Below are 24,422 nucleotides of genomic sequence, written 5' to 3'. Positions count from 1 at the left end.
GGGGGTGTTTGTGTCAGGCACTTTTCATTCCATTATTGAGTAATATTATTTAAAGATATCTAAATGTTCCATCAAAATGTGTTAACTGCACATTTTCCCAAGCTATAAAATGTCTCAATGCACATGAAGATCATTATGAGAAGCGCCATTTTAAACGGGAAAGGCAAAGTTCGCTATACCGCCAGAAGCTGTAAAATGATTAATCTATAAACTCCCGAGGCCAACAGCAGAGCCAACGTTTATTATACACTTGTCTGTCTACAGACCAACGCCTTGCTGCAGATCTTACTCTAGCCTACAATCGACGGTGTAAAGCAGGGTTCTTCAATTCCGGTCCTGGAGGGCCGAAACACCTCTGTTTTTCATCCTCTCCTTCTAATCAGGGGCTAATTCAGACCTGGGACACCAGGTGAGTGCAATTAACTACCAGGTAGAAATAAAAAACAAGTGTTTCGGCCCTCCAGGACCGGAATTGAAGAACCCTGGTGTAAAGTAAGTAGGCCGCGATTATTTTTAACCTGGGGAAAATAACATGGCTAGAAAGGGTATTACACTACCAAATAAGGAACTACAAAATTCATGACATATTTTTCAGTCTCCTGTGGTGTTTTCAGCAAGGGAAGTGGTTAATGGTAATTAGGGGCTTTCCACAGTCAAGGCCAAGCAGTATGCAAACGTTTTAGTGGCCACTGTTTTGAGTTTAGATATTCGCCAGACATTTGGGCCTTCAAACGTAAATAGCTCGCAAACGATTGGAGCTACATACCTCAGGTTAGGGACTCCATGAAGGAAAAAAGGTCTACAACATTGCACAGGTTTTATTTTCCAGATTCCGACCCGAGTTTCATACTCACAACGCAATAGTGTAGGCAGCACCGTCAATGCAACTAGTAAGGGTTCGTCAACAAAGTGCATGATCACAATATTCAAATGTCAATACCTCTTCAACCACTTGATTTAGCAACCTCATCTCAATTGTCCATTATTCCTTACATAGAGAGGCATGTTGCACACCCTTGGGGTTTCTCATAGAATGATTAGTTTAAAATAAATATATATATATATATATATAGTACCAGTCAAAAGTTTGGACACCTACTCATTCAAGGGTTTTTCTTTGTTTACTATTTTCTACATTGTAGAATAATAGTGAAGACATCAAAACTATACAATTACAAACGCAATCATGTAGTAACGAAAAAAGTGTTAAACAAATCAAAATATAGATTATTTGAAGTAGCCACCCTTTGCCTTTATGACAGCTTTGCACACTCTTGGCATTCTCTCAACCAGCTTCACCTGGAATGCTTTTCCAACATTCTTGAAGGAGTTCCCACATATGCTGAGCACTTGTTGGCTGCTTTTCCTTCACTCTGCGGCCCATCTCATCCCAAACCATCTCAATTGGGTTGAGGTCGGGTGATTGTGAAGGTCAGGTCATCTGATGCAACACTCCATCACTCTCCTTCTTGGTCAAATAGCCTTACACAGTCTGGAGGTGTGTTGGTTCATTGTCCTGTTGAAAAACAAATGATAGTCCCACTAAGCGCAAACCAGATGAGATGGCGTATCGCTGCAGAATGCTGTGGTAGCCATGCTGGTTAAGTGTGCCTTGAATTCTAAATAAATCACAGACAATGTCACCAGCAAAGCACCATCACACCTCCTCCTTCTCCTCCTTCATGCTTCACGGTGGGGACCACACATGCAGAGATCATCCGTTCACCTACTCTGCGTCTCACGAAGACACGGCGGTTGGAACCAAAGATCTCAAATTTGGACTCATCAGACCAAAGGACAGATTTCCACCGGTCTAATGTCCATTGCTCGTGTTTCTTGTCCCAAGCAAGTCTCTTCTTATTATTGGTGTCCTTTAGTGGTCAGAATTGAAGGAATGATGGATGGTGCTAAATACAGGGAAATTCTTGAGGGAAACCTGTTTTACTCTTCCAGAGAATTGAGACTGGGACGGAGGTTCACCTTCCAGTAGGACAGTGACCCTAAGCATACTGCTAAAGCAACTCGAGTGGTTTAAGGGGAAACATTTAAATGTCTTGGAATGGCCTAGTCAAAGCCCAGACCTCAATCCAATTGAGAATCTGTGGTATTACTTAAAGATTGCTGTACACCTGCGGAACCCATCCAACTTGAAGGAGCTGGAGCAGTTTTGCCTTGAAGAATGGGCAAAAATCCCAGTGGTTAGATGTGCCAAGCTTATAGAGACATACCCCAAGAGACTTGCAGCTGTAATTGCTCTGGATAAGAGCGTCTGCTAAATGACTAAAATGTAAATGTAATTGCTGCAATAGGTGGCTCTACAAAGTATAGACTTTTTTTTTTGGGGGGAATAGTTATGCACGCTCAAGTTCAGTTTTTTGTCTTATTTCTTGTTTGTTTCACAATAAAAAATATTTTGCATCTTCAAAGTGGTAGGCATGTTGTGTAAATCAAATGATACAACCCCCCCCAAAATCCATTTTAATTCCAGGTTGTAAGGCAAGAAAATAGGAAAAATGCCAAGGGGGTGAATACTTTCGCAAGCCACTGTACCACCCCTTCCTTGTCACAACACAACTGATTGGCTCAAACCCATTAAGAAGGAAAGAAATACCACAAATTAACTTTTAACAAGGCACTCCTGTTAATTGAAACACATTCCAGTTGTCTACCTAATGTAGCTGGTTGAGAGAATGCCAAGAGTGTGCAAAGCTGTCATCAAGGCAAAGGGTGGCTACTTTGAAAAATATCAAATATGTTTTGATTTGTTTAACACTTTTTTTTTACTACATGATTCCATATGTGTTATTTCATAGTTTTCTACAATGTAGAAAATAGTAAAAAATAAAGAAAAACCCTGGAATGAGTAGGTGTGTCCAAACTTTTGACTGGTACTATATATATAGACCTGAGGCATACAATGTATTAGCATAGCCTATGTGTATGTTATGTTGGCTATGACATGCTGTGGCTGTGTCTTATTGCCTATTGGTCCACATATTTCATTATAGTGATTGTGTTCCCCATACTCTATATAATATAAATTATATGTTTATAATATGTGTTGTGTATTTGATGTATTGATGCAGGGCTCACCCCCTGCTAAAATAAAGGTTAAATAAAATAAGTAATAGTAAACTTGAGGTTTAACTGTTAAAAAAAAAAAAATCCTCAATAGTGGTAGAGACTCAGATGACCTCTGGGAGCCAACTTTTTTTATATAGTTATTTATAGTTTACTAGATACAGTTGGTGGGGGGAGCAATACCCCACTTTTCAAAGTACAAAGCTGTATGTTTCTCTTGTGATACAGAATATGTCCTAATGTCTAAAATACCACTACATGGCACTATGACCTAACCATGAACTACATACTGTACATAGAAACCTGTGATTTGAAGGACCATATATTTTATTAAACAAACAAACAATATCCATAGAAAGAGTACATTCTTCACTTGTATCAGTCCAGTGTGGTAATAACTGATTAAGCCAGTATTTATGGCACTTCAACATGATACCCTCTCCCACGTGTTACTACTTACTTACTGAATCCTCTTCATCCACATTGGAACATAAGGCCACAATAAGCTCCTTCCACATCTTCCTGTGTTACTATGGGTGCATCATCCCAATAGTACAAACTGGCTTCCTCTCCTTGTCTCCTTCCCTTCATCTGCACATATTGCGTTCACCTATCTTGCCTTTTTACATTAGTGGAGATGAGGAGAGGGACCTACTTTAGACTTTTGAGATGTATCCATCAGCCTGCCACTCAGCTTCCTTCAACAATACTAAAAGTCCTAATCAGTGGCAGTTCTAGAATCTTCAAAGCTACTTAAACATCCTTCAGCAGTAAAGGGGTTGTAACAACAGAAACCATTTGTTTCTGGCTAATGCCCAAGGTTTGTGAGTTGTACGATGCACCAGGCACATACCATAAGAAACATCTTCCAAAGGAGTCAAAAACACAGAATTAGAACATACTGTACTGAACATCTCACAAGACAGGTCACTCCACTAGAAAGAAAGATACACTAGACAGCAAAGAAAAACTCGATTCAAGTTTCAGTTAAACTCATAGAACATCAAGCGCAAGACTGCATCTCAATACTCTTTAACAGCTTCCTGTTCATCATCCATCTATCTGAACCTACAGGATTGGTTGGATGAGGTAAGGGAAGGAAGCCACTGTAGAATACAGAGACACACCCATCCCTGAAATGAAACACTGACACATGCACTTTGGTCCTCACGGCAGACCATACATAAAGGATATAGATCTTGGAAACCATGTGTTTGATTTATTTGATACCATTCCACCTATTCCGCTCCAGCCATTACCACAAGCCTGTCCTTCCCAATTAAGGTGCCACCAACCTCCTTTGCATTCATCCATAGAGTCTGTTTCCTGTTCAGTTACTCCCTTCAGATGTACAGAACCCTCTCAGTGCTCCTGATCCATGGGCCAACGATGGTAAAGCAGTTTTTTTAACGTTTAGTGTAAAAGTGACTTTTCTCTTTCAGCTGAAACTCAAATCGGGACTCTAGAGACAGTGTCCCACTGTGCCCCCCTGTGTGTTCTCCCTGCTGTCACTCAAACATGGTGTGTGCCAGACCAGTCTGCCTGAAGGTCTCGGCCACCTGTCTGGAGTGCTGGATCTTGGTGGACAGGGCCTCCAACATGTCATTCTGGTCCACAGCCGTGGCCGTGCGGTAGATAAACGTCCCCAAGGACTCAAGACCCCTCATCCCCAGGTTCACCCCACAACCTGGTTGGGGGGGGGTGAGAGAAAGAGAGACGAAGATACTTTTTTATCAGTGTTGTGAGTTAAATATCTATCAAACATAGTGAGAAGAAGAATTTGAAATCATGAGATCTTGGTAGAGATATGTTATATTGTACTCTTATCATAGATACTGAAAATACGAGAGATAAAACAAATCAAAAGGCGTTATTGATTTCATAAACCCCTCATTAATAAAAACTGTTAAATGTAGCCTAAGAGACACTGAAAGGTACTCTAAAAGATGCTGAAATGTTGTAAAGTAAAAATCAGCCTCAGAGACAGATGGAGAAATTGATTTTCAGAGGCTTAAATTGCATTCAGTACAGTAGTGAGTCACACCACTTCATCTCATCCATCCATCTCTCTCTCCTTCTCAAGTGTCTTCACGCTCTAAAAATAGGGGCCCCTTGACAACAAAGGTGATTTATTTTACCTAAGGGGAAAACCAAGCACTATGTTGATGATGATGATGATGATGACGTCCAGGAGTTAAACGTACCTGCATTGGTGATACCACAGAAGTTGAGCACTGCGACAAGTGCTGTCAGAACATTTTTGTGTACCAATTTAAAGGTGATGTCATGGCGTTTGCGTGTACCTGTGTCGAAGTTGAGCACCCGTACCGCCTCCCCCTCCACGGTCACAGCCACATTGTCTCCCTCTATGTACGCAGCACTGACTCTCCGGTGAGACAGCTGGATCTCAAACAGACGTCTGCTGCACTGCATGTGGTGTAGTGTTAGGTCGTTGAGACGGGGCTCGATGTCTGTCTTATACGCGTTAAATGACTGGTGGAAGATGTTCTTCATGATCTGGAGGGAGAGGAAACAAGAGATGAGTCATGAAACAGAATGTGTTTTGTAGGCTCGGCCCTAATTTATGTGCTCTCTGTTACCTGGAGTTGCATGGCAAATAGTCCAGGAACACAAGGAATGCACAAAGGACAATGCCTAAGGACTTGTCAGCCCTTCCCCCTCTAAGGGGCCAAAGTGTATCTCTCTATTACAGTATTCAGAGGACTGACTATTGAAGATGATAGAGTAATACTATAGTATCCATGTTTGGTATCTATCTGAAAGTTGTTCACTGAGGATAACTCTGATGCTATCTACAGTATATTGATGTACAGTGGGGGAAAAAAGTATTTAGTCAGCCACCAATTGTGCAAGTTCTCCCACTTAAAAAGATGAGAGAGACCTGTAATTTTCATCATAGGTACACGTCAACTATGACAGACAAAATGAGAAAAAAAAATCCAGAAAATCACATTGTAGGATTTGTAATGAATTTATTTGCAACTTATGGTGGAAAATAAGTATTTGGTCAATAACAAAAGTTTCTCAATACTTTGTTATATACCCTTTGTTGGCAATGACACAGGTCAAACGTTTTCTGTAAGTCTTCACAAGGTTTTCACACACTGTTGCTGGTATTTTGGCCCATTCCTCCATGCAGATCTCCTCTAGAGCAGTGATGTTTTGGGGCTGTCGCTGGGCAACACGGACTTTCAACTCCCTCCAAAGATTTTCTATGGGGTTGAGATCTGGAGACTGGCTTGGCCACTCCAGGACCTTGAAATGCTTCTTACGAAGCCACTCCTTCGTTGCCCGGGCGGTGTGTTTGGGATCATTGTCATGCTGAAAGACCCAGCCACATTTCATCTTCAATGCCCTTGCTGATGGAAGGAGGTTTTCACTCAAACTCTCACGATACATGGACCCATTCATTCTTTCCTTTACACGGATCAGTCGTCCTGGTCCCTTTGCAGAAAAACAGCCCCAAAGCATGATGTTTCCACCCCCATGCTTCACAGTAGGTATGGTGTTCTTTGGATGCAACTCAGCATTCTTTGTCCTCCAAACACGACGAGTTGAGTTTTTACCAAAAAGTTATATTTTGGTTTCATCTGACCATATGAGATTCTCCCAATCCTCTTCTGGATCATCCAAATGCACTCTAGCAAACTTCAGACGGGCCTGGACATGTACTGGCTTAAGCAGGGGGACACGTCTGGCACTGCAGGATTTGAGTCCCTGGCGGCGTAGTGTGTTACTAATGGTAGGCTTTGTTACTTTGGTCCCAGCTCTCTGCAGTTCATTCACTAGGTCCCCCCGTGTGGTTCTGGGATTTTTGCTCACCGTTCTTGTGATCATTTTGACCCCACGGGGTGAGATCTTGCGTGGAGCCCCAGATCGAGGGAGATTATCAGTGGTCTTGTATGTCTTCCATTTCCTAATAATTGCTCCCACAGTTGATTTCTTCAAACCAAGCTGCTTACCTATTGCAGATTCATTCTTCCCAGCCTGGTGCAGGTCTACAATTTTGTTTCTGGTGTCCTTTGACAGCTCTTTGGTCTTGGCCATAGTGGAGTTTGGAGTGTGACTGTTTGAGTTTGTGGACAGGTGTCTTTTATACTGATAACAAGTTCAAACAGGTGCCATTAATACAGGTAACAAGTGGAGGACAGAGGAGCCTCTTAAATAAGAAGTTACAGGTCTGTGAGAGCCAGAAATCTTGCTTGTTTGTAGGTGACCAAATACTTATTTACAAATAAATTCATTAAAAATCCTACAATGTGATTTTCTGGATTTCTTTTTCTCAATTTGTCTGTCATAGTTGACGTGTACCTATGATGAAAATTACAGGCCTCTCTCATCTTTTTAAGTGGGAGAACTTGCACAATTGGTGGCTGACTAAATACTTTTTTCCCCCACTGTATGATCTATGTGGTAACTTGTATCTGTACAGGGTGAACTCTGAATTACATATGCAAAAAGGTGTTGTGGTCCTCTCAGGAATTCTGTCTTATTTACATTGGTCTCATCCCCCACACAAGCCTTTACATGCTGTGACACCCCATGGAGATTGGGCCTTGGTGGTCAGGTTACACTGTAAACTTGGTCAATGGTGGTTGGTTTTGGGTTGAAAGGTTACACCTCCAGATGTTATATTGTTCTTATCCTGTATCCAGTCCATGGAGGAAGGTTGTATGATCAATTCTCTTTCCTAGGCTTCTAGGCTTCTGGCCTAGTATATCACGTTTCAGGAGAAGACCCAGATGCAGACAGTGTCGAAGTAACAAAAGTTTATTACAAAAACGGGGCAGGCAAACAACAGGTCAAGGGCAGGCAGAGGTCAGTAATCCAGATTAGAGTCCAAAAGGTACAGAATGGCAGGCAGTCTCAGGGTCAGGGCAGGCAGAGGTCAATAATCCAGGGTGGTGTGACAAGGTACAGAACAGCAGGCAGGCTCAGGGTCAGGGCAGGCAGAATGGTCAAAACCAGGAAAACTAGAAAACAGGAACTTGAAAAAGATAGGAGCAAGGGGAAATCCGCTAGTAGGCTTGACAAAACAAAACGAATTGGCAACAGACAAACAGAGAACACAGGTATAAATACACTGGGGATAATGGGGAAGATGGGTGACACCTGGAGGAGGGTGGAGACACTCACAAAGACAGGTGAAACAGATCAGGGTGTGACATAGTAAGCATCTCTTTGTTCATGCTTTGTCTTGTATATGCTTGGAATAATGCCTTGTAATGCTTGTTAATGCTCTGTAACTTAACCTTTATGCCTTGCATGTGAATCCATTCATTTTATAAAGTTATTAAATAATACTTGATTTGATATTCGCTTCTCATGACCATTCCTTGATCTTAGTCAGCTAAACGCATAATACTTGATTTCGCATGGTTTAACTATAGTGTCTTGCATATGGCTATTTACCTTAAGGAGTCAGATAAACATTTTAATAGGTTAATTGCTTCGTTTTATTACGAGTTGCATGTGCAAAGAGAAACACCAACCACCAAGGGCTGGATAAAGACATCTGGTGCGGCCAAGACAAAGACAAAGCAACTGAAGATCCTCTTTGAGAAAAAGAGGGACCCGAGTGATTATAACTGACAGCCCAGGTTGTCAGTGCAATACCATGTTAGACCATGTTAGCCCATGGGCTCAGATTTGCTGCTCATACCAAGAGCATAGCCCAGCGAGCTACATCTGCCATACAAACACACTGCCCTTCCTACCAGAGTAAATTGTACAGGAATATAATCAGGACATTTTATTCATATCCATGGATGTTCTGGAAGACAGTGAAACTTGAAAAAGAACTGTGGAAAACACATCTCTGACGTCTGCTCTGTTATCACGTCGATTGTAAAACGATTACAGCCATGAAATGAATTATTCCCCCTCCCTCTTCCTTTCTCTCTCTTCTACTCTCTTCCTCTCTCTCTCTGTGACACTGCTGTGCTCTCCACTCATATGTCCTTTGGCCCACACCAGGACAGTCATCCGTAACCAAGTAACAGCATAAGTCTGTGTGTGTGTGTGTGTGTGTGTGTGTGTGTGTGTGTGTGTGTGTGTGTGTGTGTGTGTGTGTGTGTGTGTGTGTGTGTGAGAGAGAGAGAGAGAGAGAGAGAGAGAGAGAGAGAGAGAGAGAGAGAATCTGGCCTATAATTCTTAGCAAAGACGCCAATGTAAAGATGAGACATTCAAGGACGATCCAACAATCGCTTCATATTGATTTCACCCACCATCTGATTAACCAAGGTTCAGGACTGGATTTTGAAACACACACAGTAGTACATTGCCCCCTTTTTTTATCTCCTGCCTGCATCTTCTGTCCCTTGATGGGAGGATTCTGCCTCCACTTACACCCCATTGTGTCACATCAAGGTACACGCTTACAAAAAAGGGTTCTTCGGCTGTCCCCATAGGATAACCCTTTGAAGAACCCTTTTTGGTTCCAGACAGACCTCTTTTGGTTCCAGGTAGAACCGTTTTGAGTTTACACAGAGGGTGCTATATGGAACACAAAATACTTCTACCTGGAACCATAAACGGTTCTCCTATGGGGACAGCCAAAGAACCCTTTTGTAACCCATTTTCTAAGAGTGTACAGAATGGCCCCTCCAGGCACACACACACACACGCACGCACACACACACACACTGGGCTTTGCTCTGTGTAATCAACCGACTAACACAGTGTGGTCAGGGGTCATATGCTGGAAGAAAGGTGTGAGGTAAGAAGGTGTGAAAGGCGACTCTGCACTGTGGCCAGGGTTATTATTAGAAATACAGTACATTAGTCTGGCCAAGCAGGGAGCCAATGCTCATACACACATGCATGGAAGGGCACATAAAACATACTGTGATCACAGCATTCATTATTGGATGATTCATTCATTCATTTTCTGTACATTTGTTTTCTAAACCTCAGTTTATTTCTGTTGATAAGCAGACAGTGGCAAGCCTGAAGAATAGGTCTTGGCTCTAGGTGTTGGCTAGTGGTCCCAACCCAGGTCCTAGGGAAATGTGCAGGGAATCGGTATGGAACGAATGCTCTGTGCTGTCATCAGAAATTGACAGTGCCTGCTAGGGTCCTTACCGAGGAGTTAGCTGTGTGTCGGAGGAAGCGGACCATCTTGGTGTCTGAGGCGGGGCAGACCAGAGCCATGTAGCGGTTCCGGAAGGTTCCGTAGATCTTGAGGTGGAACCCTGGCTTGACGGCAGAGCTTTTCGGCTCCCTGAGAGCCTCCACTCCATACGCAGACAGGTCGAAGAACAGGCTGTGGGCTCGGATCTCTGGGGTGGGCACCTGGAGATGAAAATGAGAGGGATGTCAGTGTGTGTGTGTGTGTGTGTGTGTGTGTGTGTGTGTGTGAGAGAGAGAGGAGTGTGTGTGTGTGTGTGAGAGAGGAGTGTGTGTGTGTGTGTGTGTGTGTGTGTGTGTGTGTGTGTGTGTGTGTGTGTGTGTGTGTGTGTGTAAGAGAGAGAGAGAGGGAGCAACAGATGCATTTCATTTAGATTCATTTAGAGGTAATATAATTTCCAGTGCAGAGAGGAGATGACTGTCATATTTACCCTCATAAAACTACTTAGTGAGCACTGTTAAAAAACCTTCATAGATTGAATGGTATGATCTTATCCTGTAATACTGTTCAAACCATGGCATTGTTGAATACTCATTTCTGATTGGCGTGGAGCATGAAAAACCCAGCATCGTTATAGTTCATGATACAAACCTGTGCGCCTGGCACCTCCTACCATACCACGTTCAAAAGCACTTAAATCTTTTGTTTTGCCCATTCATCCTCTGAATGGTACATACACAATCCATGTCTCAATTGCCTCAAGGCTTTAAAATCCTTCTTTAACCTGTCTTCTCCCCTTTATCTACACTGATTGAAGTGGATTTAACAAGTAACATCAATAAAGGATCATAGCTTTCACCTGGATTCACCTGGTCAGTCTATGTCATAGAAAGAGCAGGTTTTCTTGATGTTTTGTACACTCAGTGTAGTTCAGTCTTACATGTTCTACACTGAACAAAAATATAAACGCAACATGTAAAGTGTAGGTCCCATGTTTCATGAGCTGAGAAAATTATTTTGTGTAGAGGTGCTGACTAACGGTCAATAAACTGTAAGCTATAAAAACAAAGAGAGTCGCACACTCCATATGTATAACCTCCCAGTAATTTATTGGGTAAAAAAACACCAATGTTCAGGGTAATGTCATGAATGCTTGAACCAGGTTATGCAGACAAACAGTGCAATTAGTGCAACCAATGACAATAGTGTGGGGTGTGTCGTAATTGCTAGGTTGATCAGAATTAATTGAGGGAAACTGTTAAAAGACAATAGCCCACAGCATATTGAATATATTATGCAATTGCTATCATTAGCATTAGCATAACATTAGCATCAACATACATTATTGTTTCATTTAATTTCACCTATATATTTAAATATTTCCAATTTAATTTTAAAAAATTGTTACATGTAATCTTTTGGTTCAACCATAATGCAGAATTACATTTACATTTACGTCATTTAGCAGACGCTCTTATCCAGAGCGACTTACAAATAGGTGCATTCACCTTATAGCCAGTGGGATAACCACTTTACAATATATATATATATATATATATATTTTTTTTTTATTTATTTTTTTTGGGGGGGTAGAAGGATTACTTTATCCTATCCCAGGTATTCCTTAAAGAGGTGGGGTTTCAAATGTCTCTGGAAAGTGGTGAGTGACTCCGCTGTCCTGGCGTCGTGAGGGAGCTTGTTCCACCATTGGGGTGCCAGAGCAGCGAACAGTTTTGACTGGGCTGAGCGGGAACTATGCTTCCGCAGAGGTAGGGGAGCCAGCAGGCCAGAGGTGGATGAACGCAGTGCCCTCGTTTGGGTGTAGGGATAATAAGCATCATCAACAAGGGGAACATGGATGTACACTGATAACCTGTAGAAAGAATACATTCATTTACAAGATCTGTTCACAGAAAGTATAATTGGTCATAAGAAGGGCCTGAGGTCAAAGTCAATATTCAGACCACTAGGGGTAAATTTTTTTAAATGGGATATCAACTAGGCCTCCCTCTGTAGTAGTAGGATCTCGATGTTACAGTGGCTTAAGAAAGTATTCACCCCCCTTGGCATTTTTCCTATTTTGTTGCCTTACAACCTGGAATTAAAATTGATTTTTGGGGTGTTTGTATCATTTGATTTACACAACATGCCTACCACACTACTCTGGTCAGATGAGACTAAAATTGAGCTGCAAAATATTTTTTTGTGTGAAACAAATACAAATAAGACCAAAATCTCTGGAAGACTGAAACAGCTTTCCCTCAAGAATTTCCCTGTATTTAGCGCCATCCATCATTCCTTCAATTCTGACCAGTTTCCCAGTCCCTGCCGATGAAAAACATCCCTGCAGAATGATGCTGCCACCACCATGCTTCACTGTGGGGATGGTGTTCTCGGGGTGATGAAAGGTGTTGGGTTTGTGCCAGACATAGCTTTTTCCTTGATGGCCAAAAAGCTCAATTTTAGTCTCATCTGACCAGAGTACCTTCTTCCATATGTTTGGGGAGTCTCCCACATGCCTTTTGGCAAACACCCAACGTGTTTGCTTATTTTTTTCTTAAAGCAATGGCTTTTTTCTGGCCACTCTTCTGTAAAGTCCAGCTCTGTGGAGTGTACGGCTTAAAGTGGTCCTATGGACAGACACTCCAATCTCCGCTGTGGAGCTTTGCAGCTCCTTCAGGGTTATCTTTGGTCTCTTTGTTGCCTCTCTGATTAATGTCCTCCTTGCCTGGTCTATGAGTTTTGGTGGGCGGCCCTCTCTTGGCAGGTTTGTTGTGGTGCCATATTATTTCCATTTTTTTATAATGGATTTAATGGTGCTCTGTGGGATGTTCAAAGTTTCTGATATTCTTTTGTATTTCTCCAAAACTTTGTCCCTGACCTGTTAGGAGAGCTCCTTGGTCTTCATGGTGCCACTTGCTTGGTGGTGCCCCTTGCTTAGTGGTGTTGCAGACTCTGGGGCCTTTCAGAGCAGGTGTATATATACTGAGATCATGTGACACTTAGATTGCACACAGGTGGACTTTATTTAACTAATTATGTGACTTCTGAAGGTAATTGGTTGAACCAGATCTTATTTAGGGGCTTCATTGCAAAGGGGGTGAATACATATGCACACACCACTTTTCCGTTGTTTATTTTTTTGTTTATTTTTTTAAACAAGTTATTTTTTACATTTCACTTCACCAAGTTGGACTATATTGTGTATGTCCATTACATGAAATCCAAATAAAAATCAATTTTTTTTATTATTTTTTTATTTCACCTTTATTTAACCAGGTAAGCCAGTTGAGAACAAGTTCTCATTTACAACTGCGACCTGGCCAAGATAAAGCAAAGCAGTGCGATAAAAACAACAACACAGGGTTACATATAGGGTAAAAAAACATAAAGTCAAAAAATACAACATAAAATATATATACAGTGTGTGCAAATGTAGCAAGTTATGGAGGTAAGGCAATAAATAGGCTATAGTGCAAAATAATTACAATTAGTATTAACACTGGAATGCTAGATGTGCAAGAGATTATGTGCTAATAGAGATACTGGGGTGCAAAAGAGCAAAATAAATAACAATATAGGGATGAGGTAGTTGGGTGGGCTAATTTCAGATGGGCTGTGTACAGGTGCAGTGATCGGTAAGGTGCTCTGACAACTGATGCTTAAAGTTAGTGAGGGAGATAAGAGTTTCCAGCTTCAGAGATTTTTGCAATTCGTTCCAGTCATTGGCAGCAGAGAACTGGAAGGAATGGCGGCCAAAGGAGGTGTTGGCTTTGGGGATGACCAGTGAGATATACCTGCTGGAGCGCAGACTACGGGTGGGTGCTGCTATGGTGACCAATGAGCTAAGATAAGGCGGGGATTTGCCTAGCAGTGATTTATAGATGGCCTGGAGCAGGTGGGTTTGACGACGAACATGTAGTGAGGACCAGCCAACAAGAGCGTACAGGTCACAGTGGTGGGTAGTGTATGGGGTTTTGGAGACAAAACGGATGGCACTGTTATAGACTACATCCAATTTGCTGAGTAGAGTGTTGGAGGCTATTTTGTAAATTACATCGCCGAAGTCAAGGATCGGTAGGATAGTCAGTTTTACGAGGGCATGTTTGGCAGCATGAGTGAAGGAGGCTTTGTTGCGAAATAGGAAGCCGATTCTAGATTTAACTTTGGATTGGAGATTGTTAATGTGAGTCTGGAAGGAGAGTTTACAGTCTAACCAGACACCTAGGTATTTGTAGTTGTAATGCAACAAAATAGGAAAAACGCCAAGGGGGATGAATACTTTTGCATGGCACTGTACCTCCTTTCCTTGGTAGAGCAACATGCTCAATGCCTGTGAATTTTTATCTACCACAAGCCACCTCCAACGTTGTTTTAGAGAATTTGGCAGTATGTCCAACCGGACTCACAACCGCAGACCACGTGTAACCACGCCAGCCCAGGACCTCCACATCTGGCTTCTTACCTGCTGGATCGACTAAGACCAGCCACCCGGACAGCTGATGAAACTGTGGATTTGCACAACCAAAGAATTTCTGCACAACCTGTCAGAAACCGTCTCAGGGAAGCTCATCTGAGTGCTCGTTGTCCTCACCATGGTCTTGACCTGACTGCAGTCAGTAGGCAAATGCTCACCTTCGATGGCCACTGGCACGCTGGAGAAGTGTGCGCTTCACGGATTAATCCCGGTTTCAACTGTACCGGGCAGATGGCAGACAGCGTGTATGGTGTTGTGTGGCGCGTGGTTTGCTGATGTCAGTGTTGTGAACAGAGTGCCCCATGGTGGCGGTGGGGTTATGGTATGGGTAGGCATAAGTTACGGACAACGAACACAGTTGCATTTTATCGATGGCAATTTGAGAGGCCCATTGTCATGTCATTCATCTGCCGCCATTACCTCATGTTTCAGCATGATAATGCACAGCCCCATGTCGCAAGAATCTGTACACAATTCCTGGAAGCTGAAAATGTCCCAGTTCTTCCATGGCCTGCATACTCACCAGACATGTCACCCATTGAGCCTGTTTGGGATGCTCTGGATCAACGTGTACGACAGCGTGTTCCAGTTCCCGCCAATATCCAGCAACTTCGCAGAGCCATTTATAGGAGTGGGTAACACGACTCAGGATAAGACCCAGATGCAGACACAGGAGGCAGGCAGTTCTAATCTCAGGAGACAAAGGGCTGTGAGACAGAGGTTTAATCCTAGACACGTGAAAAGTGGGATGTATACGGAGGGTATGGGGCAACAAAAGACGAAAGCAGAGGGCTAAGAATCTTAGAGACGAGGAAACAGCCAATGAAATGGGGGGAAAGTTTACGGGACTCCACCCGGAGGGGCAGATCACGAGTGGACAGCCATACCCTCTGCCGAGACGATAGCTGGGAGCAGGGGTCCAGTGGCGGTCAGCCTGTCACCGATACCTCGAGGTGGTCTTGAGAATAGCGGACCGGGCACTCTTCCAGGTACGGCTTCAGCGGTGGACAAACATCTGGGCTGAGGGTATGCTGACCTCTTCCTCTTGCTCAGGGAAGAGCGGGGGCTGATATCCCATGGAACACTCAAAAGGCGAGAGACCAGTGGCCTAGCATGGAAGGGTGTTGCGGGCGTATTCCACCCACAAAAGTTGCTGGCTCCAAGTGGTGGTGTTGGCGGAGACAAGGCAACGAAGAGCCATCTCCAGGTCCTGATTGGCTCGCTCCGACTGGCCGTTAGACAGGACAGGTTGGCCGACGACCCAATGAGGGTGCAGAACACCTTCCAGAACTGGGACGAGAACTGAGGACCGCGATCGGAGACCATGTCCACCGGAAGTCCATGGATCCGGAAGACGTGCTGCACCATGAGCTGGGCCGTCTCCTTTGCTGAGGGTAACTTGGGAAGGGGAATGAAATGGGCAGCTTTGGAAAACCTATCCACCACCGTAAGGATAGTGGTGTTGCCATCTGATGGAGGGAGACCAGTGACGAAGTCCAGGGATATATGGGACCCGGGGCGGTGAGGAACAGGGAGTGGTTGAAGGAGGCTAGCTGGAGCTTGCGTGGAGTCTTATTCTGAGCACACACAGTGCAGGTGGCAACGAACACAGAGACGTCAGGAACCATCGTGGGCCACCAAAAATGTTGTTGTACAAAGGCCAGGGTCCGACGGGAGCCAGGATGGCAGGTAAATCTGGAGGAATGAGCCCATTCCAGGACCGGGGAATGGGCAGAGTCCGGGAGAAACATTAGTTTAGCCGGGTCCCCCTCACCATCCTCACGGACATGGTTCTCTATTCCTCAGATGAGTGCAGCCGCTAGACAAGAGGTAGGGAGGATGGTCCCGGGGTCCGACGGTGTAGCAGCGGGGCTATAGAGGCGTGAGAGCGCATCCGGCTTCACATTATTGGATCCCGGGCGGTAGGAGATGGTAAAGTTGAACCGAGTGAATAGCAGGGCCCATAGAGCTTTCCTAGAGTTGAGGCGCTTGGCGGTGCGGAGATATTCCAGGTTCTTGTGATCAGTCCACACTACGAATGGATGTTCCGCCCCCTCTAACCAGTGCCTCCACTCCTCCAACGCCATCTTCAACGTGAGTAGTTCTCGATTTCCCACGTCATAATTCCTCTCAGTGGTGTTAAGACGATGGGAAAGGAAAGTGCAGGGATGCAGCTTTTGGTCCTGGGCAGAACGCTGGGACAGGACAGACCCCACTCCGACGTGCGAGGCGTCAACCTCCACCACGAACTGACGGGACGGATACGGATGGATTAAGATGGGAGCTGTAGTGAAACGATGCTTGAGGTCTGAGAACGCCCGGTCAGCAGCTGGAGACCACGTGAATGGGACCTTGGGAGAGGTGAGTGCTGAAAGGGGGGAAGCCAGGGTGCTGTAACCCTGGATGAAACGGCGGTAGAAATGAGCAAACCCCAGGAAGCGTTGCAGCTGCACTCTGGATGTGGGTTGATGCCAATCCACCACCGCTCTCACCTTGCCAGGGTCCATCTGCATATTACTTGCAGCAATAATGTATCCTAGGAAGGAGATGGTGGAGTGATGGAATTCGCATTTCTCAGCTTTAACAAAAAGCTGGTTCTCCAGGAGATGCTGGAGGCATGTTGGACGTGGAGGAAATGTTCTTGAGCTGAGTGGGAAAAAACAAGGATGTCATCGAGGTAGACGAACAGGAACCGGTTCAACATGTCACGGAGAACATTGTTAACCAGGGCCTGGAACACTGCAGGAGCGTTGGTCAGTCCGAATGGCATCAACAGGTATTCGTAGTGCCCGCTAGCCATGTTAAAGGCTGTCTTCCACTCGTCTCCTTCCCATATCTGCCCCAGATGGTAGGCGTTCCGAAGGTCCAACTTCGAGAAGAGCCCCCTGGAGAGGCTCGAAAGCCGAGGCGATGAGTGGTAGTGGGTAGCGGTTTTTAACCGTGATGTCATTAAGGCCCCAGTAGTTGATACACGGGCGCAGGGTTTTGTCCTTCTTCTCCACAAAGAAGAACCCTGTGCCGGCGGGGGAGGCACAAGGATGGATATACCATGCAGCCAGGGAGTCCTCAATGTACCTTTCCATCACTTGGTCTCCGGACCCAACAGGGAATAAAGCTGCCCCCGAGGTGGTGTAGTGCCCGGGAGAAGGTTGATGGCGCAGTTGTAGGGCCGATGCGGAGGAAGCGATGTGGACCTCTCGGAGGTCCTGGTACTCCGTGGGAATGGCGGAGAGGTCCGAGGCTTTTTCCAAGCCCGCAGGAAGACGTCCCGGGGCAGGATGCGCCGACTTCAGGTAATGAGCGTGGCAAAACGAGCTCCAACCCTTGATAGAACCAATAGTCCAGTCGATAAGGGGATTGTGCCTCTGGAGCCATGAAAACCCCAACACCACGGGTACCTGAGGAGATTTGATGAGCAGAAATTGCATAGACTCACTGTGGTTACCTGACACTCGCAGGTTGATAGGAACCGTAATGTGGGTGACTCTGCCCATAGAGCGCCCATCCAGCGGTCTGACGTCCATGGGAATGGAGAGGGGTTGAGTGGGGATTCCTAGCTCTGACACCAGAGTAGTGTCCATAAAACTCTCGTCGGCCCCAGAGTCAATGAGTACCCAGAGAGATTTAGACCAGTCACCCCACAGCAGGATGGCATGGAGAGGGGTACGAGTAATGGGAGATTGGAAATTCTCTGTATGGCCCACCAGCATACTCGTACCTACTGATGGGCCTGGTCTTTTAATGGACAGGTAGAAATGTAATGACCTGTAGTCCCACAATACAGACAGCTCTTGGTGTTCAGTCTGCGTAAACATTTGTCAGGAGACAATCTAGCTCTGCCAAGTTGCATAGGCTCCAGAGGAGGCAAGTCAGCAGACCTCAGGGATTCCGGGGGAACTCGGGTAACCTCGGATTCTCTCGGTAATGTAGACGCCAGGGACTTCCGGGATTCCTCGGAGGCGAGGTGGGATCCTTGACGAGCGAGTGTGACTGGGAACAGACCTCCTCTCCCTCCTACGTTCCCTTCGTCGCCCATCGATCTGTATGGTCAAGGCGATGAGAGAGTCGAGATCCATGGGCAGCTTCCGGGCTGCGAGCTCGTCTTTAACCTCCTCCGATAATCCATGAAGGAACGTGTCAAACAGGGATTCCGGGTTCCAGGCACTCTCGGCGGCCAACGTGTGGAAATCGACCGCATAGTCTGCCACACTACGGGAGTCTTGACGTAGTAGGAGTAGCTTCCGAGCAGCCTCTCTCCCGGACAACGGAGAATCGAACACCTTTTTCACCTCCGCCATGAACTCCTCCAGACTGAAGCACACGGTGGATTGTTGCTCCACACCGCCGTAGCCCAGGCGAGAGCCCTCCCGGACATCAGCGTTATAAGGTACACTATCTTCCGGTCCGAGGGAAAAGAAGAGGACTGCAGCTCGAAGATGAGGGAGTACTGGGAGAGAAACGCCCGACAGGTTCCTGAATCTCCAGCGTAGCATTCTGGAAGAGGTGGGCTGGGGAGACGCACTGCTGACAGCGTGGTTACTGAGAAGCTGAAAGGTTACTGTAGTAGCTGGCAACCTAATAGACAATCCGCGGAATTGCTCCAGCAATGTTTTGAAAGTGTGGTCGTGGCATTCTGCCAAGGTCTGGAATCCTTCCATAAGATTTTGAAGTAACTCCTCGTGTCGTCCTATGGTGGCTCCTTGGGAGGAGACAGCGTTGCGGAGCTGGTCCGAGTCTGCTGGGGTCAGTCATGGCCAGTTCGTACTAACACGACTCAGGATAAGACCCAGATGCAGGCAGTTCGAATCTCAGTTGTTTATTACAAAACAGGGGGCAGGCAAACGGCAGGTCAAGGGCAGGCAGAGGTCAGTAATTCAAGGCAGCATGAATCAGGGACAGAACGGTAGGAAGGCTCAGGGTCAGGGCAGGCAGAATGGTCAGAAACGGGAGGACTAAAAAACAGAAACTAGAGATGCTGGAAAACGGGACAAACATGCTGGTAAGACTTGACAAGACAAGACGAATTGGCAACAGACAAACAGAAAACGTAGGTATAAATACACAGGGGATAATGGGGAAAATGGGAGACACCTGGTGGGGGGTGGCGACAAGCACAAGACAGGTGAAACAGATCAGGGTGTGACAGTGGGACAACATTCCACAGGCCATAATCAACAGCCTGATCAACTCTATACGACGGAGATGTGTCGCGCTGCATGAGGCAAATGGGGGTCACACCAGATACTGACTGGTTTTCTGATCCACGCCCCTACCTTAAACAAATATATATATGTGATCAACAGATGCATATCTGTATTCCCAGTCATGTGAAATCCATAGATTAGAGCCTAATGTATTTATTTCAATTGACTGATTTCCTTATAACTGTAACTGTAAAATCTTTTAAATTGTTGCATGTTGCGTTTATATTTTTCTTCAGTGTATGTTTGAGCTGCTTTTCAAATCAAATCAAATCGTATTTGTCACATGCACCGAATACAGTGAAATGCTTACTTACAAGCCCTTAACCAACAATGCAGTTTTAAGGAAAATAAGTGTTAAGTAAAAAATACAAATAAAAAATAATTAAAGAGCAGCAGTAAAATAACAGTAGCATAAATCGAATTGAAAAGATTATTGGCATTGTTGAATTCGAGGTCTATTTGTTCTCTGGAAAATAATGCAACTACGTGGCAGGTCAGTTCCAACATACCTTACACGTCATTCATTATTTTCCATAGAACACACAGCCCCAAGTTGATTATCCCTTATATATCAACAATGAACTAATTATGACATGGTATTAGTATAGTAAATGTGCATCAGATATTGAATATATATCTCACTCCTTGTTGCCCGCCATACCACCCTTTCTCCCTAACTCTCTCTTTCCCGCCATTTGTGTGTATGTGTGTGTGTTGCTCCAACTGTTGAATGATGGAGGGACACCTGCTTTTCGACTCTCTGCTCTCCACCTCTCTCACTCTATCGCTCTCTCTATGTGCATGTGTATTCAAATCAAATCAAATCAAATGTTATTTGCCACATGCGCCGAATACAACAGGTGTAGACATTGCTGTGAAATGCTTACTTACAGCCCTTAACCAACAATGCATTTATTTTTTAATAAAAAAGTAAAATAAAACAACAACAACAAAAAAGTGTTGAGAAAAAAAGAGCAGAAGTAAAATAAAATAACAGTAGGGAGGCTATATATACAGGGGGGTACCGGTGCAGAGTCAATGTGCGGGGGCACCTGCTAATTAAGGTAGTTGAGGTAATATGTACATGTGGGTAGAGTTAAAGTGACTATGCATAAATAATTAAACAAGTAGCAGCAGCGTAAAAAGATGGGGTGGGGGTGGGGGTGGGGGGGCAGTGCAAAAAGTCTGGGTAGCCATGATTACCTGTTCAGGAGTCTTATGGCTTGGGGGTAGAAGCTGTTGAGAAGCCTTTTGGACCTAGACTTGGTGCTCCGGTACCGCTTGCCGTGCAGTAGCAGAGAGAACAGTCTATGACTAGGGTGGCTGGAGTCTTTGACAATTTTGAGGGCCTTCCTCTGACACCGCCTGGTATAGAGGTCCTGGATGGCAGGAAGCTTGGCCCCAGTGATGTACTGGGCCGTACGCACTACCCTCTGTAGTGCCTTGCAGTCGGAGGCCGAGCAGTTGCCATACCAGACGGTGATGCAAACAGTCAGGATGCTCTCGATGGTGCAGCTGTAGAACTTTTTGAGGATCTGAGGACCCATGCCAGATCTTTTCAGTCTCCTGAGGGGGAATAGGCTTTGTCGTGCCCTCTTCACGACTGTCTTGGTGTGTTTGGACCATGATAGTTCGTTGGTGATGTGGACACCAAGGAACTTGAAGCTCTCAACCTGTTCCACTACAGCCCCGTCGATGAGAATGGGGGCGTGCTCAGTCCTCATTTTTTCCTGTAGTCCACAATCATCTCCTTTGTCTTGGTCACATTGAGGGAGAGGTTGTTATCCTGGCACCACACGGCCAGGTCTCTGACCTCCTCCCTATAGGCTGTCTCATTGTTGTCGGTGATCAGGCCTACCACTGTTGTGTCGTCGGCAAACTTAATGATGGTGTTGGGGTCGTGCCTGGCCATGCAGTCATGGGTGAACAGGGAGTACAGGAGGGGACTGAGCATGCACCCCTGAGGGGCCCCGTGTTGAGGATCAGCGTGGCAGATGTGTTGTTACCTAGCCTTACCACCTGGGGGCGGCCCGTCAGGAAGTCCAGGATCCAGTTGCAGAGGGAGGTGTTTAGTCCCAGGATCCTTAGCTTAGTGATGAGCTTTGAGGGCACTATGGTGTTGAACGCTGAGCTGTAGTCAATGAATAGCATTCTCACGTAGGTGTTCTTCTTGTCCAGGTGGGAAAGGGCAGTGTGGAGTGCAATAGAGATTGCATCATCTGTGGATCTGTTGGGCCGGTATGCAAATTGGAGTGGGTCTAGGGTTTCTGGGATAATGGTGTTGATGTGAGCCATGACCAGCCTTTCAAAGCACTTAATGGCTACAGACGTCAGTGCTACGGGTCGTTAGTCATTTAGGCAGGTTATCTTAGTGTCCTTGGGCACGGGGACTATGGTGGTCTGCTTGAAACATGTTGGTATTACAGACTCAGTCAGGGACATGTTGAAAATGTCAGTGTAGACACTTGCCAGTTGGTCAGCACATGCTCGGAGTACACGTCCTGGTAATCCGTCTGACCCTGCGGCCTTGTGAATGTTGACCTGCTTAAAAGTCTTACTCACATCGGCTACGGAGAGCGTGCTCACATAGTCATCCGGAACAGCTGGTGCTCTCATGCATGCTTCAGTGTTGGTTGCCTTGAAGCGAGCATAGAAGTGGTTTAGCTCGTCTGGTAGGCTTGTGTCACTGGGCAGCACGCGGCTGTGCTTCCCTTTGTAGTCTGTAATAGTTTTCAAGCCCTGCCACATCCGACGCGCATCAGAGCCTATGTAGTACGATTCAATCTTAGTCCTGTATTGACTCTTTGTCTGTTTGATGGTTCATCAGAGGGCATAGCGGGATTTCTTATAAGCGTCCGGGTTAGAGTCCCGCTCCTTGAAAGTGGCAGCTATACCCTTTAGCTCAGTGCGGATGTTGCCTGTAATCCATGGCTTCTGGTTGGGGTATGTACGTACGGTCACTGTGGGGACGACGTCATCGATGCACTTATTGATGAAGCCAGTGACTGATGTGGTGTACTCCTCAATGCTATCTGAAGAATCCCGGAACATGTTCCAGTCTGTGCTAGCAAAACAGTCCTGTAGCATCTACGTCATCTGACCACTTTTTTATTAACCGAGTCACTGGTGCTTCCTGCTTTACTTTTTGCTTATAAGCAGGAATCAGGAGGATAGAGTTATGGTCAGATTTGCCAAATGGAGGGCGAGGGAGAGCTTTGTATGCGTCTCTGTGTGTGGAGTAAAGTAGTCTGGAGTATTTTTTCCGCTGGTTGCACATTTAACATGCTGGTAGAAATTAGGTAGAACGGATTTAAGTTTCCCAGCATTAAAGTCCCTGGCCACTAGGAGCGCTGTCTCTGGATGAGCGTTTTCCTGTTTACTTATGGCCTTATACAGCTCATTGAGTGCAATCTTAATGCCAGCACTGGTTTGTGTTGGTAAATAGACAGCTATGAAAAATATAGATGAAAACTCTCTTTTGGTAAATAGTGTGGTCTACAGCTTATCATAAGATACTCTACCTCAGGCGAGCAAAACCTTGAGACTTCCTCAGTATTTGATTTTGTGTACCAGCTGTTGTTTACAAATATACACAGACCACCACCCTTTGTCTTACCGGAGTCAGCCATTCTATCCTGCCGATGTAGCGTATATCCCGTCAGCTGTATGTTGTCCATGTCGTCGTTCAGCCACGACTCGGTGAAACATAATATATGACAGTTTTTAATGTCCCGTTGGTAGGATAACGGTAATCGTAGGTCATCTAATTTATTTTCAAATGATCGAACATTGACTAATAGGATTGATGGGAGAGGCAGTTTACTCGCTCGCCGTCGGATCCTTACAAGGCACCCCGACCTACGTCCATGATATCTCCGTCTTTTTCTCCTGCGAATGACAGGGATTTGGGCCTTGTCGGGTGTCTGTAGGATATCCTTCGCGTCCGACCCGTTGAAGAAAAAATCTTCGGCCAATACGAGATGAGTAATCGCTGTCCTGATATCCAGAAGCTCTTTTTGGTTATAAGAGACGATGGCAGAAACATTATGTACAGAATAAATTAGAAATAACGCGAAAAAACACACATAATAGTACAATTGGTTAGAGGGCTGTAAAACGGCAGCCATCTTCTCCGGCGCCATCCTATTGGCTACTCTCTCTCTCCATCTCTTTCTTCATCTTTCTCTTTCTCTCATTCTTATTTCACACATCTGACCCCCTTTCTGCCCCATAGAGAAATTGTGTTTATTCCTTTAACCGCCCTCCTCCGGAGCCAGAATTGATCTAGATTCACATCAATGACATGAACCAGACCAGTGTGATAAAACAGCGTTTACCACTGCAGAGGGGAGCGGGGTGGGTAACCACGTCGTATCCTCTGAGCTAAATTCATTAACTAACGGAAATGACCAGAGAGAGAGGGAGAGAGACGAAAGGATAGAGTGGGAGAGAGAGAGAGAGAGAGAGAGAGAGAGAGAGAGAGAGAGAGAGAGACAGAGACAGAGAGAGAGAGATAGATAGATAGATAGATAGATAGATAGAGTGGGGAGAACAAGTATTTGATACACTG

At 45.2% G+C, this 24,422-nt stretch overlaps 1 protein-coding gene across 2 annotated transcripts in view; it reads right to left on the bottom strand.

Annotated features, from left to right (window-relative positions):
• Positions 1 to 3,209: 3,209 nt before the first annotated feature.
• Positions 3,210 to 24,422, bottom strand: part of si:dkey-234i14.6 — a 47,430-nt gene continuing 26,217 nt past the window's right edge. For both annotated transcript variants that reach the window (XM_041836600.1, XM_041836602.1), the window contains 3 exons: positions 10,186 to 10,395; positions 5,385 to 5,598; positions 3,210 to 4,768 (listed from right to left, as the gene is read on the bottom strand). In XM_041836600.1, the coding sequence (XP_041692534.1) occupies positions 4,590 to 4,768; positions 5,385 to 5,598; positions 10,186 to 10,395 (603 nt within the window). In that variant the 3' untranslated portion in view covers positions 3,210 to 4,589. The remainder of the gene's footprint in view (positions 4,769 to 5,384; positions 5,599 to 10,185; positions 10,396 to 24,422) is intronic.

Source organism: Coregonus clupeaformis, chromosome 19, assembly GCF_020615455.1.
Source record: "Coregonus clupeaformis isolate EN_2021a chromosome 19, ASM2061545v1, whole genome shotgun sequence".
Classification (NCBI taxonomy): domain Eukaryota; kingdom Metazoa; phylum Chordata; class Actinopteri; order Salmoniformes; family Salmonidae; genus Coregonus; species Coregonus clupeaformis.
The sequence above is the reverse complement of the archived record's forward strand: the minus strand, read 5'-3'. Positions and strand labels throughout refer to the sequence as shown.